The following is a 14,632-nucleotide window of genomic DNA, read 5'->3' as shown; positions in this document are numbered from 1 at the left end:
AATGAAATGAATAAACTGAATAAAACCCACAAATATACTTAAAACACTAATATTTTAAACTTTAATGTTTACTTTACCAAATAAAATGAATAAAAGCACAATAAAAAACACAATACCATAGTTTAAAAATGGAAACTAAACGCATCTGTCAAAACTGAATAATGTATAAGTTTGTAATAACAACATCTAAACTATTAAGTTTATAGCATTGCCAAAAGTTAAAAATATATCATTATGGAAAACAAATACCCGCGCATCCGCGCGGGTCAAAGGCTAGTTTAGATTAAGATGAGAGTTTGTTTGTTTAGGCATTAAAAGTGCAATTCATTCAGATGGATCATCCGAATGACTTTTGGAAATTTAGGCTTAATTTTAAAGTCCATTCAGCTGAACCAATTTGAATCATTTTAATGGAGATGGTTCATTCAAAATGGTATAATGTCTATTATGTCCCTTATGTAATTCACAAATTACAAACCTAAAAATAATATCATTTTTGTCACATACGAAAACTGACAAAACTAGAAAAACACGTTTTCTCGCGAAAACCTAAAAACTATTTTTTCACGCCAAAATCCCAAAAACGCAATTTCCCGTCAAAATTGCAAAAACGTGTTTTCCCGTCAAAATTGCAAAAACGTGTTTTTCCACAAAAACTAAAAAACGTGTTTTCATGCTAAAATTCCAAAAAAAACATGTTTTCACGCTAACACCCCAAAACACATTTTTCCGCCAAAACACAAAAACACATTTTCCCGCCAAAATCGCAAAAAAGTTTTTTTCCGCCAAAACAAAAAAAAAAGTGTTTTCTTTGCTAAAACCGAAAAATCTTGTTTTCCCGCCAAAACCGAAAAATCTCGTTTTCCCGCCAAAACCAAAAAATCTTGTTTTCCAGCGAAAACCGTAAAAACGCAAAAATGCGTTTTCCTTCGAAAAAACGCGTTTTTCCTGCCAAAACTGCAGAAACGCGTTTTCCCGCCAAAACAGCAAAAACGCATTTTCCCGCAAAAACAAGTTTTCCCGCCAAAACCACAAAAAACGCGTTTTCCCGTCAAAACCGCAAAAACGTGTTTTTCCGCCAAAACCGCAAAAACGTGTTTTTCCGCCAAAACCGCAAAAATACATTTTCCGCCAAAAACAAGTTTTCCCGCCAAAAACAAGTTTTTTCCGCCAAAACCGCAAAACGCGTTTCCCGCCAATAACGAAAAAATCTCGTTTTCTCGCCAAAACCGAAAAATTTTGTTTTTCCGCGAAAATCGCAAAAACGGGTTTCTCTCCAAAACCACAAAAAACGCGTTTCCCGTCAAAAACGTCTTTTTCCGCCAAAACTGCAAAAATGTGTTTTATCGCCAAAACCGAAAATTTGAATTTTCCCGCCAAAACCGAAAAAATCTCGTTTTCCCACCATAACCGAAAAATTTTGTTTTTCTGCCGAAACCGAAAAATGTGGGTTTCTCGCTAAAACCGAAAAATCTTTTTTTCCCGCCCAAACCGGAAAAAAATCGTTAATTTTGAAATAATTCTAATGTAAATATATTAAACTAAATAATTAAATGTAATATAGTTGAAATTAATATCAAACATATGATTAAACCAACATAAGGGTATTTTGGTAATTTGTTTACTAAACTCATTTGAATGGAAATGAAAATAAAAAAACAAACATAAGATCCATTTACATGATTCATCTAGATGAGCCATGTGGATGGACAAACAAACAATCATAAAAATGTGAATGGATCATCTGAATAGATCATACAAATAAATCATTTGGATGAAGATGACAAATGGTGAAACAAACAGCCCCTATGAGTGCATCAATGTGCTGTTTTCTTTTCTTTTATGTCAAAAATTATTTTATTATTTAAATGTGTAGTGTTTGAAAAACCAAATCAAAATAAAATAACCAGTAAAAACAAAGGGCAATTGTCAATAGTAGCACATTTTGAAGTTTATGTCTCAAAAATAGCACTAGAAGGAGAAAGTCACAAAAATGACATTCATTAAAGGGTAAAATATCTCTAGTACCCTTGGTTTAAAATTAAATAAACAAACAAAAATAAATAAATAAAATTCATTTTTTTTTATAGATTCAGATTATATGTTTTCAGATTCGAAATTTTTATAATTTTTTTTTTGAAATTTTTTTTTCCATTTTTTTTTATTTTTTTTGAATTTTTTTTTATAATTTAAAAATACTTTTTGAAACTGTTTTTAAAATTTATTTTTTATTTTAGTATTTATTTTTTATAAAATTTAAACCCTAATTCCAAAACTCCACCTCTTAACTCTAAACCCTAAGGTTTGGATTCACTAACCCAAGGGGTATAAGTGTATATTTACTTCTTTAATGAAACCTATTTTTGTGATTTTGAACTTTGAGTGCTACTTTGGGGAACAAAAAGTTGGTTTGGTGCTATTCTAGTCTTTTTCTCAAAAACAAATTCCATTTAAAAACCAAGAAGTATTATCTTGTTAAGGTTAACTAAAATCAAAACCAAGAAGTATATAAAGTTGATCATATACCTCAAAACTAAAGTTTGATGTGGCTAATTCACGGTTAGTTTATATTTAATTTGAGTATAAATGATTAAGCATATCATAAATAACAAGATCATATGCAAAACGTGACTGATTTAGAGCTTGATTGGTTTCCCCGCTACCACCCGCAAACGCAGCTTTTGCGGTTGGTAGCGGTTGACAGCGTTTCGAAACAATCATCCAACCCGTTACAAATCGCTTCAAACTGCTCCGAACCTCTTAAAATCAAAAGCTGGTTCCAGCTAGCGTTTGCGGTTGCGGGCGGTTGCGGGAGGATAATTTTTTTTTTTTTTATTAAAAACCATATAAATACAAAAATAAAAATATTCAATAAATTTTTTAAAATGGAATTATAAAATACTAAATATATCTATTATATTTTAATTAATATTATAAAATTTAAAATAAAAATATTTTCTATAATTTTAAAAATTTAAAACTATAACTTTGAAAATATAATTTACATATTTATTATAATATTATGATTTTTGATATTTTTATAATTATATAAAATGTAAATATTGTTAATTTATTATTTAACCGCTGCTGTATTTGGTAGTTAACCAGTCATAATTATCCCGCAAACGCACCAATTTTTAACCGCAGAACCAGTCGTACAAATCTCTTAAAGCCGCTAGAAACCGCAACCACCCGCATCCGCAAACGCCCGCAGCCGCAACCGCAACCACTGCGTTTGAACCAGTCAGGCCCTAAGAGTTGAGTTCAATTACGCGTCGGGATGTTGTCGGAGAAATAAGAAAAAGGAGTGGCGTTTATATTTAAATATAGAGACGTTCACAGAGCAATTCAGACGAGAAAAGTAGAGGGAGAAAATTCCCTCAAAAAAGCACCCCTGAGTGGGCATTAGGCTAATATCCGTTGAATATTGTAGGATTATCTCATTGGTTCCTACACCTTAGCTGTCTTTAAACACGTTTTAGACTAAATTGTCAACTCTTTTCTTGGGTTTTGGGGGTATCTTGGTTACTTTATTACAGATCTCAACTGTTTCTTCTTCTTGTTCTTCGTTCATTGAAGAGGAAAAGAACAAAGTTGGTGAAAATTTATTGCTCTTTTTACTCTTTGGAAGAATTTAAAGCATGTCTTTAGCTATGGACAAAGCCTTAATGGCTCTATCGTTGGATGAAGAAGACGTACCTTTCGTCATGTCGGATCTTCCGGAGTTCAGTTCGGCGGAGGAGAACAAGTTAAGCTTGATAGGGAGAATCTTAAACCCTGCTCGCCAGAAAATGCCTCTCCTGATAAAGAAGATGCCAAGGAAATGGCTTAAGGAAGGCAAGGTTCGTGGGATAGCTCTATCCCAAGAACGGTTTCAATTCATTTTCAAAACTGAACACGACCTGCTGGACGTCCTTGACAGAGGAGTTCATACCTTTGAAGAGTGGGTAATTGTGCTTGAGAGATGGGTGGAGAATCCTCCTGAGGATTTTCTCCAATACATCCCTCTCTGGGTCCAAATCAGGAACATCCCAGTGAACTGTTACACAACAGAGGCTCTGGCTGCGTTGGGGGACTTGGTAGGCAAGACGGTTCTGGTCGGTTTCGACCCAACTAAACCAGTCACTCAAGACTTCATCAGAGTCTTGGTAAAATTCAATGTTGCTAACCCTCTTCGAACGTCCAAGGTCATTGAGCTGAAAGGAGTTCCATCAACGGTCCGCTTCAGCTATGAAAGAGTTCAAAAGAGATGTTTCACTTGTCAGCGACTCAACCATGAGAACGACCTTTGCCCCCTAAAAGTGGGACAAAGACAAGAAGAAGCTAAAGCTCGTCGAGAGGTGGCAATGGAGAATTTGGAAAAGAACAAACGTGTTCTATCTGTGGATGATCCTCTCTTCGGAGTGCTTGAGGAGAATCAAGTGATTGATGTACAATCAGGTCAATGGAAGATTGCGAAGGACATTCTGGATGAAATGAGGAGATATTTGAGGGCTGAGACGGGTGAAAGTCATGGAGTGAAGGTTGATAAGATTCAAAGATCCGTGACTCTGGCTGAGAATGGCACAACATCTCAGAGGCTGGCGCTGAGAATGGAAGCTCCTCCGATATTCACAACTGATTTCAACAAAAGGAAAGGGATTGTCTTTGACTACAATGAAAAGGGAGACAACTCTGATGCTTTGAGTGTGAAGAGTAACCCAAAGAAACTGATGGCAGCATCCTTCTCTGCTTATTCAAGTGATGCTCGCAGAACTGCTCCTCCTTTGCTCCTGCTTCAAGATAAATCGGAAAGTGTTGGTGATGGTGGCTCCTCCAAACCTGAGTATCTTACGGTGTTCAAAGCAGCTAACACTGCTCCCTGTTCTTCCGGGATACTTAGGAAAAGACCTGCCCCAAGAAGACGCCCCCCGAAATATGTTCGTCAGCAGAAGACCAAGGAAATTAAGAAAGGGGATGATAGGCCCCAAGGTGACAAGAGAGAGGGCAAAGAAGTGATGGGAAACAAGAAGCAGAAGTGTTCAGGGGAGGAAACTGAAGATTTCTCCAACAGTAAGGCGGTTTGCCTCCAGGCGGTCCCAAAGGAGGGACTGCCCTCTCCCCAATGAGCTTCTTGAGCTGGAATTGTCAAGGCTTGGGGCGGCCTCAAGGCTTGACAATTCAACGTCTGCGGGAACTGCGTCAATACCACTTCCCGGAGATACTATTTTTGATGGAAACAAAAAAATGTCGGAATGTAGTTGTAGACCTTCAAGTTTGGTTAGGGTATGAGCGTGTTCACACTGTCAATCCGGTTGGATACAGTGGGGGATTAGCTATTTTGTGGAAGAAAAATGTCAACTTATGTATTAAACATCCGGATAAAAACATTGTTGACTGCTATGTAAAATTTGGTGATGCTTCTTTCTACTTAACTTGCGTATATGGAGAGCCAGCCACTGATGGTCGTAGCATTGTGTGGGAACGTTTAATGAGATTGGGCGTTGGGCGATCTGAATCATGGTGCTTGGTAGGGGATTTCAATGAAATTTTGAGCAATGAGGAAAAGCTGGGTGGACCAAAAAGATCGGAAGCATCTTTCAAACCCTTTGCGGAGATGCTCTCTATTTGTCAAATGGAGGAATTGAGCAGTAAGGGAGACAGATATACATGGTCTGGTACCCGGTGGAAGAAGCATATTCAATGCTACCTTGATCGTTGTTTTGGAAATAAAGCGTGGAGAGCAAGTTTCCCAGAAGCTAACCAAACCTTTCTTGAGAAGAGAGGTTCTGATCACAGACCGGTGCTGGTGAGCCTTCGTGCTAATGCAGATATTCATAGAGGCCAGTTCCGGTTTGATAGACGGCTACTTCACCACCCTGATGCGCGAAAGGAAGTGGAACTCGAATGGGGAAGGAACAGAGGAGTAGGGTCAGTGACTTTCAAGATCAGAAACTGCAGGAAAGTAATGAGCAATTGGAAGCGAAGGAAAAGATTAAATGCTCAGAACAAGATCAATCAACTGCAACAGAGACTGGAATTCTTCCAATCCAAGCCTTACCCTTGCTGGTTTGTCATCAATAACTTGAAGAAGGAGTTGATGCTGGCATACAGAGAAGAGGAAATGTACTGGAGACAAAAGAGTAGAGAGAAGTGGCTAAAAATGGGGGATAGGAATTCGAAGTTCTTTCATCTTTCGGTGAAAGCTACCAGAACGAAGAACAGAATTCTGAAATTAAAAGATAAATTCGGTGTTTACCAGTGGTCAGACTCAGCCAAGGCTGAGGTAGCCATTGACTATTTCTCTCACCTCTTTTCCTCCTCAAACCCTCCATCCTACGACCCGGTTTTCCAAAGCATGGCTCCTAGAGTTTCTGACGTGATGAACCGATGCCTTACAGCAGAAGTTTCACAGGAAGAAGTAAGGTTAGCGGTTTTCTCAATTAAAGCGGAGAGTGCACCCGGGCCTGATGGGATGACGGGACTGTTCTTCCAAAAGTTCTGGAATGTCGTGGGAGAATCGGTGACACAAGAAATCAGGGAGGTCTTTGCGAAAGGTTCTCTTCCCCCTGATTGGAACTTTACGTACTTATGTCTTATCCCGAAGATCCCAAACCCGGAACACATGGCTGACTTGAGACCCATCAGCCTCTGCTCGGTCCTCTACAAGATTGTCTCTAAGATTTTGGTGTCTAGACTTCAACCTTTTCTTAGAGTGCTGGTCGCAGAGAATCAATCGGCGTTTGTCAGTGAAAGATTGATACAAGATAACATCATCATAGCTCATGAGGCAGTCCACGCGCTCAAGTCGCACCCTGTTATTGCTTCTGATTTTGTTGCGGTTAAAACCGACATGTCGAAAGCATATGATAGGGTGGAATGGAGTTATTTAAAAGCTCTGTTAACAGCCATGGGGTTCGAAGAGAAATGGATTGGGTGGATCATGATGTGCGTGACGTCGACTTCTTTTGCGGTCTTGATAAATGATCAACCTTTTGGTCTCATTTCTCCCACGAGAGGTTTGCGCCAAGGTGATCCACTATCGCCCTTTCTTTTTGTGCTTTGTACGGAAGGACTGTCGCACCTGCTAGATGTGGCTGAAAGAAACAACATCCTAACGGGCATGAGATTCTCAGAAACTGGACCATCTATCTCCCATCTTCTATTCGCTGATGACAGTCTTTTTCTCTGTCAAGCCTCAGTTACTCAATGTAAAAATCTGAAGAAGATTCTTGATTTCTACGGAGAGGCAACAGGGCAGTGTATAAACTATCAGAAGTCTTCGATCACCTTCGGCGGTTTGGTACCGGAAAGGGATAAGGAGAAGATTCAAGATGTCTTGGGGATTTATAGCAAAGGGGGAACAAGCAAATATCTTGGACTTCCTGAGTCCTTTTCAGGATCCAAAGTGAAGCTGCTATCTTATCTGAAGGAACGCACTCAATGCAGGATGGAAAGCTGGTTTTTGAGAAAACTTTCTCAGGGAGGGAAAGAGATTCTGATAAAGACTACGGCTTCTGCTCTTCCAGTTTTCGCTATGTCTTGCTTTAAGATCCCAAAGACTATTTTGGACAAAATCAAGAGCATCATGGCTAATTACTGGTGGAACTCAGACTTTCACGAAAACAAAATCCATTGGATTGCGTGGGAGAGATTGTGTCTGCCCAAAGCGCTGGGAGGATTAGGCTTCAAAGATCTTGAAAGTTTCAACCAAGCCTTGCTTGCCAAACAAGGGTGGAAGTTAATCAACCAACCGGAGTCTTTGGTTGCGAGGTTTTTAAAGAGCAGATATTATGCAGACTCAACCTTCACTGAAGCGGTGATTGGTGCTCGTCCTTCCTTCGCTTGGAGAAGTATCATGTTTGGTAGAGAGCTTCTCAAGAAAGGGTTAAAGTGGAGAGTTGGAAATGGTAAAAGGACAAGAGTGTGGATCGACAGATGGGTTGATGACCCTGTGTTAGGAATGCGACCCCCGTGGATCAAGAATGGAACTTTCAACGTCAATCTCATGGCTAGTGACTTGATAGACTGTAACTCGAGACGATGGAACGCACAAGCTCTAGAGGAAATTTTTGTGCCTGGAGATGTTAAACTGGTCCTTGAGAACCAACCGGTTATATCAAGAGAAGACTCCTTCCTATGGAAGTACAACAACAGCGGAAGTTTGACGGTTAAATCGGCTTACTGGTTGGCAAGAGAGGAGAAGATAAGAGTGAATCATCCTGAAGCCCTAGATCAACCGTCTTTAAATGCCATCAAAGAGAAAGCTTGGAAAATTCAGACGGCCTCCAAAATTAGGACTTTTGTTTGGAAAGCTTTAAGTGAGGCAATTCCAGTGGCAGATCTTATTATCAAAAGAGGATTGAGAATTGATGAGAGATGTCAACTATGTGGTCTAGATGGGGAATCTATTAACCATGCCTTGTTTCAGTGTGACCCTGCAAGACAAGTTTGGGCTTTGTCCGGAATTCCACAACCTGAATGGGGATTCAGAGATGGCAGTCTCTTCTCCAATCTGAATTTCTTGATGACCTCTCGGTCGTTGCAGAGGGCAGAGATGGAAGACCGGAGAGCCTGGCCTTGGATGATCTGGTTTATTTGGAAAAGCAGAAACGACTTTCTGTTCAATGGGGTGAGATGGGATCCGACAGAAATACAATGTAAAGCCAGGCATGAAGCGGATGAGTGGTTCTTAGCTCAACTTGTGGAGGAAGAAATTCTGTCTGAGACGAATATCCAGTCCACAAAATGCAGTCGAAAGTGGACACCTCCCCCTCAGGGCTGGACGATGTGCAATGTTGCCTTCGAATTAGAGAAAGGTTCCAAGTTATTAGGTGTCGCCTGGGTGGTGAGAAATCACAGAGGAGTGGTCTTGTTGCACAGTAGAAGAGCCTTTTCTAACATTGGCTCCTTGAAAGAGGCGAGAGTAACAACTATCTTATGGGTAGCAGAGAGTATGGCTAGTCTTCATTTTGACAAGATCATCATTGCAGGAGATTTTAAAGATCTAGCTTTAGCTTTGCTAAAACCGCACCAGTGGCCTGCTTTGGAATCCCAAGCAGAAGAAGTAAAACGTTCTTTAATGGGGGTTGCGGAGTATCAGCTGAAGTTTGCGTGGAAAGAGGAGAACAGAGGTGCGACACTCATTGCTCAAAGCGTTACAAGACAGAAGAGACTCAGATCATATGTGGCAAGGGGTCATCCCGCTTAGCTGTTTGAACTTTTTGTTAATGAGAGTCGATCCCTCTGACTTCCTCTTCTTACTCGTTTGCTGAACAGAGCATGACCTTTTTGTGGTTTGTGTTTGGTTTCTAAGGGTGTATATGGTCACCGTTGGGTGAGTTTGCTATGTGGTAGCTGTATCTTGTGAATGTGGCTCAAGGAGTTTGTAATCTTGAAAACATTCATCTTTATAAAGTATTTCAGAAGGAAAAAAAAAAAAAGAGACGTTCACACATTAGAGCACTTTTTAACGTGATTGGTTTATGTGATTAATATAACACTAATGTGCGAACACGACTAATGTGATTAATTAGCTTGTTAACTAAAAATGTTAACGTCATAAATTTAGATCTTCAATATAGAGCGTAATCTCTGGCAATAACATGCTAACCTGAATCCGTAATCTCTGGCAATAACATGCTAACCTGAATCAACTAAAATATATGTGTAGATCGGAACCCATAGTAAAGAGAAATGAGATGCTAGCCTGAATCAAGTTAGAACATGGGTCAAAAAATATCTAATAAAGTTAAGAGGTGAACAAATGTGAATTAGTTAACAGAGAAACAATTACTTGCGTTCGACCTTGCTGGATCGTTTGGACTACTAGCAGACAATTCATCCTTTTTAACTGCGTTAAAGCAAATGCAACTATCTCGTCGTTTCCTCAACTAGCTATTGTGTTTAGCGTAGTTTTAGAAGTCTTTTTACTCAACCACGGTTTACATCAACCTTTGATTAAGCTAAAGTTATCCTGGTTAGTAATTTTAAATCTCATCAAGTTAATACCTCCACAGCAACGTTCAGCTCTACTATTAATTCCTCCAGCAACTCAAAAGTACTCATTCCTTAAAGTAAGATGTTTTAAATTTTTTAATTGTTTCACAAAAATATATTTTTTTTATATTTTAAAGTACCGTTTTATATTTTTAGAAAACATTAAATGAAAATATTTGAATCGATTAAATTTCATTGGTGAAAAGTTAAAGTATATAATAAAGTAAAAAAAAAATTAAATTATAATATTTATTAAATTATTAATAAATATGAATATTTTAGAAAATCTTACTTTTTCGACAGAGGGAATATGTTATACATCCGAGTCAACCAACCATCAATGACTTAAGTCAAGAACATGAAGACTAAAGATCTATGCATGAAAGTTATAAGAGTTTTTATACTCAACCACGGTTTACATCAACCTTTGATTAAGCTAAAGTTATCCTGGTTAGTAATTTTAAATCTCATCAAGTTAATACCTCCACAGCAACGTTCGGCTCTACTATTAATTCCTCGAGGAACTCAAAAAGAATCTTATAGAAACGAGTCAACCGACCATCAATGCTTGCTTATAACTTAAGTCAAGACCATGAAGACTAAGGATCTATGCATGAAAGGTCCACGTACTCAAGATACGTGTCGCACGAAAGGCTACATGGCAGCTCTTACGTCTGTTAATCTACCACGTGGAGTCTCCACAGAAACAGACCATTTACTATAAGAAGCAACAAAAGCACTTTAACTGCTGAGACCAGTAACAAAAGATTCAAACAAAAATCACAAAGCACTTGAAACTATCACAAACCCGTAACTCTAGTTTTACTAATTCTCAAGTAATGGCGTCGGAGAAACAACAAAAGACGGAAAGAGCCGAAGTTGCAGCGAGGCTAGCAGCTGAAGACTTGCATGACATTAACAAACACCATCGCGATAACGTCAGGATGTATAAGGTAACGGAGAGAACAGTTGAACATCCACCAGAGCAGGAGAGGCCAGGAGTGATAGGATCAGTGTTCAGGGCCGTCCAAGGAACATATGAGCATGCGAGAGATGCTGTTGTCGGAAAAAGCCATGACGTCGCCGAGTCGACCAGAGAAGGAGCTCAAATAGCCTCAGAAAAAGCGGCTGGAGCCAAAGATGCAACCCTTGAGAAGGCAAAAGACACGGCGGATTATACGGCCGAGAAGGCAAGAGAGGTTAATGATAAGACGGCAGAGAAGGCCAAGGAGACAGCCAACTATACGGCTGACAAGGCCGGAGAGTATAAGGACTACACGGTGGAGAAGGTGGCTGAAGGAAAAGATGCTGGAGTGAGTAAGCTTGGAGAGTTTAAAGATAGTGCAGTTGATACGGCGAAGAGAGCTATGGGTTTCTTGTCTGGGAAGACAGAGGAACCCAAACAAAAAGCTGTAGAGACCAAAGATAGTGCCAAGGTAATGATTTTTTTGGGACGTTACATTGTGTTTTTTCATGTTAAGATGGCCTATTTCCCTTGTAGGAAAAAATGGTGGAGGCTGGAGATGAAGCTGGACGAAAGATGGAGGAGATGAGATTGGAAGGTAAAGAACTCAAAGAAGAAGCTAGAGACAAAGCACGAGAGGGGTCTCAAAAGACCAAGGAGACTGCTGACTCAGCAGCTGAAAGAGCCCACGAGACAAAAGATTCAGCTGCGGTTAGGTAAATATAGTATAAGGAAGTGACATTCATTTGATGTTTTGACGTTAATTTATTGTTTGTATCTTTGACTTCATAGGGGAAATGAAGCGAAGGGGACTATATTTGGTGCAATAGGGAATGTGACAGAGGCTATAAAGAGAAAAGTAACTATGCCGTCAGACATTGTAGAGGAAACACGAGTGGCACGTGAGCGTGGAAGCACGGGGAGGACGGTGGTTGAGGTCACAGTCGAAGATGCAAAACCTGGCAAGGTAGCGGCTACTCTGAAGGCGCCTGACCGGATGACCAGTCCGACATTCAACGAAATCGAAGTTGAAGATACAAAACCTGGTAAGGTGGCGGCTACCCTGAAGGCGGCGGATCAGATGACCGGTCAAACATTCAACGACGTTGGGCGGATGGATTATTAGTTTCGGAAAGAGACAGCCTTTGGGCCTGTCTAGGGCCTTTAAAATATATACTTTTTGGGCCTTTGTTTTGGATGGATATGATGTAGCAAATATAGTTTGCTGATATTTTCTCGACTAAGGGGGCGATTGGTTTTCCCGCTACCACCCGCAAACGCAGCTTTTGCGGTTGGTAGCGGTTGTCGGTGGTTTGCAACAATCACTCAAATCGCTCTAAACCGCTTCAAACCGCTCCGAATCTCATAAATTCAAAAGCTGGCTCCAGCTAGCATTTGTGGTTGCGGGCGGTTGCGGGAGGGTAAATTTTTTTTCTTTTTTTAAAAACAATATATATACAAAAGTAAAAATATTTAATAAAAAATTTAAAATTGAAATTTTGAAAATATTAAAATATATCTATTATATTTTAATTAATATTATAAAATTTTATAATAAAAACAATTTCAATAAATTCTCAAAAATTAAAATTATAACTTTCTAAATATAAATTTTATATTTATTATAATTTTATGATTTTTGATATTTTTATAATTATATTAAATGTAAATATTGTTAATTTATTATTTGACTGTTACAGCATTTGGTAGTTAACCAGTCATAAGTCACCCGCAAACGCACCAATTTTAAACCGCAGTACCAGTCGTACAAATCTCTTAAAACCGCTAGAAACCACAACCGCCCACATCCACAAACTCCCGCAACCGCAACCGCAACCGCTGCGTTTGAACCAGTCAGGCCCTAAGGGGGCGACTGGTTTTCCCGCTACCACCCGCAAACGCAGCTTTTACGGTTGTTAGCGGTTGTCGGCGGTTTGCAACAATCACTCAAATCGCTCTAAATCGCTTCAAACCGCTCCGAATCTCATAAATTCAAAAGCTGGTTCCAGCTAGCGTTTGCGGTTGCGGGCGGTTGCGGGAGGGTAAATTTTTTTTCTTTTTTCTAAAACAATATATATACAAAAGTAAAAATATTTAATAAAAATTTTAAAATTGAAATTATGAAAATATTAAAATATATCTATTATATTTTAATTAATGTTATAAAATTTTATAATAAAAACAATTTCAATAAATTTTCAAAAATTAAAATTATAACTTTCTAAATATAAATTTTATATTTATTAAAATTTTATGATTTTTGATATTTTTATAATTATATTAAATGTAAATATTGTTAATTTATTATTTGACTGTTACCGCATTTGGTAGTTAACCAGTCATAAATCACCCGCAAACGCACCAATTTTTAACCGCTGTACCAGTCGTACAAATCTCTTAAAACCGTTAGAAACCGCAACCGCAACCGCTGCGTTTGAACCAGTCAGGCCCTAAGTTTTTAATTTCCCTACTTGGTTATGGAACTGAATCTTCGTTGTGACTTTTAAGAGGATTAGCTGTCATGTTGAACAACTCGAGTCAACAATTACGACATAGTCTTTCTATTTTTAGCTTAACCAAACAAATGGTTGCCTTAAAGTTTGGGTTATAGATTTCTTGATACCATAACCGGACATATAAGATCACAACACGCCACTAAGTAACATACTGTCTCGTCTATACTAAGATTTAACAATAATAAAGGCTCGTTTTGGTACAAGATGGAAAGAATGTTTCACGTGTATGTTAGTTTATAATCCACAACAGTAGCATAATAACAACTTTAGAACTATGTCGCCAAAAATAGTCGGTGCATTTGAATTTTATGGACGTCCAAAACTACTTATTAACAGATTTGTGGGATTTGAGGTATTGACGACGAGATGAGATCTTTGTTTGGATCCGAAGATTTACAACCACTTGATTTATTTTGATTGGTGTTACATAAAAAGACATATGTGGAGCCGTGGAGCCAATATTGAAGTACGGTTGTCTTGTTCCTGAAGGTGGGCACGGCCACATGGTTTCGATTAGCCCTTGATCTTGTTGATCAATCACCAGTCACTGACGTCTGTTTTGTTTCTTTTCTATCTGCTTATGGAGCATGCATATATATCAAGCCGGTAACATTCATTTCACTAGTTTATTTGTTTTTATTATTTTCATTCATTGGTTTATTTGTTTTTATTAATTCCAGTTGTCAAAAAAAATCCAGTTGTCTACTGGATTTATAGTTTTATTCTATACATACATTAATGGATGGAAATGTTAAAGAAAAACAATTCAATAGATCCACTCTATCAAATTCTCGGTTAAAAATGCATTGAATATTTTTTATTTATGGTTTAGAACAAGAGAAGCATATGGCCTAAAATTTTACAACATCAAAACTAATATACTTCTTTTCAAGATTAACAGAGTCTGGACTAATTTTCGGGTTGTACCATCCTAATGTTTAAGGAAAAACTTTCTAGGTCAAATAGACAATGTATTTTTGAGTAAAAGAAAGGAAGTAAATCTTCTTTATTTTTGATACGTTGTTTATCATTATTCGTATATTTTTTTCCTATTTTCTCTAAAATTACTTTCTATATATTTTTTATTCTTTGAACTTATCTTATTTATTTTGTCGACTTCTTTGAAATATATGTATGGATAAAAACAAGGCAAGATTACATCGTCAAAAAAATT

General features: G+C 38.2%; 2 protein-coding genes across 2 annotated transcripts; both read left to right on the top strand.

Moving 5' to 3' along the window:
• The first annotated feature begins 3,641 nt into the window (after positions 1–3,641).
• LOC125598285 lies at positions 3,642–5,108 on the top strand. The gene has a single exon (XM_048772481.1). It carries the CDS (start codon positions 3,642–3,644, stop codon positions 5,106–5,108), a length of 1,467 nt encoding a protein of 488 aa, XP_048628438.1.
• A 5,626-nt stretch (positions 5,109–10,734) lies between these two features.
• LOC125598288 (late embryogenesis abundant protein ECP63-like) lies at positions 10,735–12,181 on the top strand. Its single transcript, XM_048772484.1, has 3 exons — positions 10,735–11,414; positions 11,480–11,658; positions 11,735–12,181. Exons 1-3 carry the CDS (start codon positions 10,818–10,820, stop codon positions 12,066–12,068), a joined length of 1,110 nt encoding a protein of 369 aa, XP_048628441.1. The 5' UTR covers positions 10,735–10,817; the 3' UTR covers positions 12,069–12,181.
• Positions 12,182–14,632: the final 2,451 nt, after the last annotated feature.

The sequence above is a fragment of the Brassica napus genome, unplaced genomic scaffold (genome assembly GCF_020379485.1).
Source record: "Brassica napus cultivar Da-Ae unplaced genomic scaffold, Da-Ae ScsIHWf_168;HRSCAF=305, whole genome shotgun sequence".
NCBI lineage: Eukaryota > Viridiplantae > Streptophyta > Magnoliopsida > Brassicales > Brassicaceae > Brassica > Brassica napus.
The sequence above is the reverse complement of the archived record's forward strand: the minus strand, read 5'-3'. Positions and strand labels throughout refer to the sequence as shown.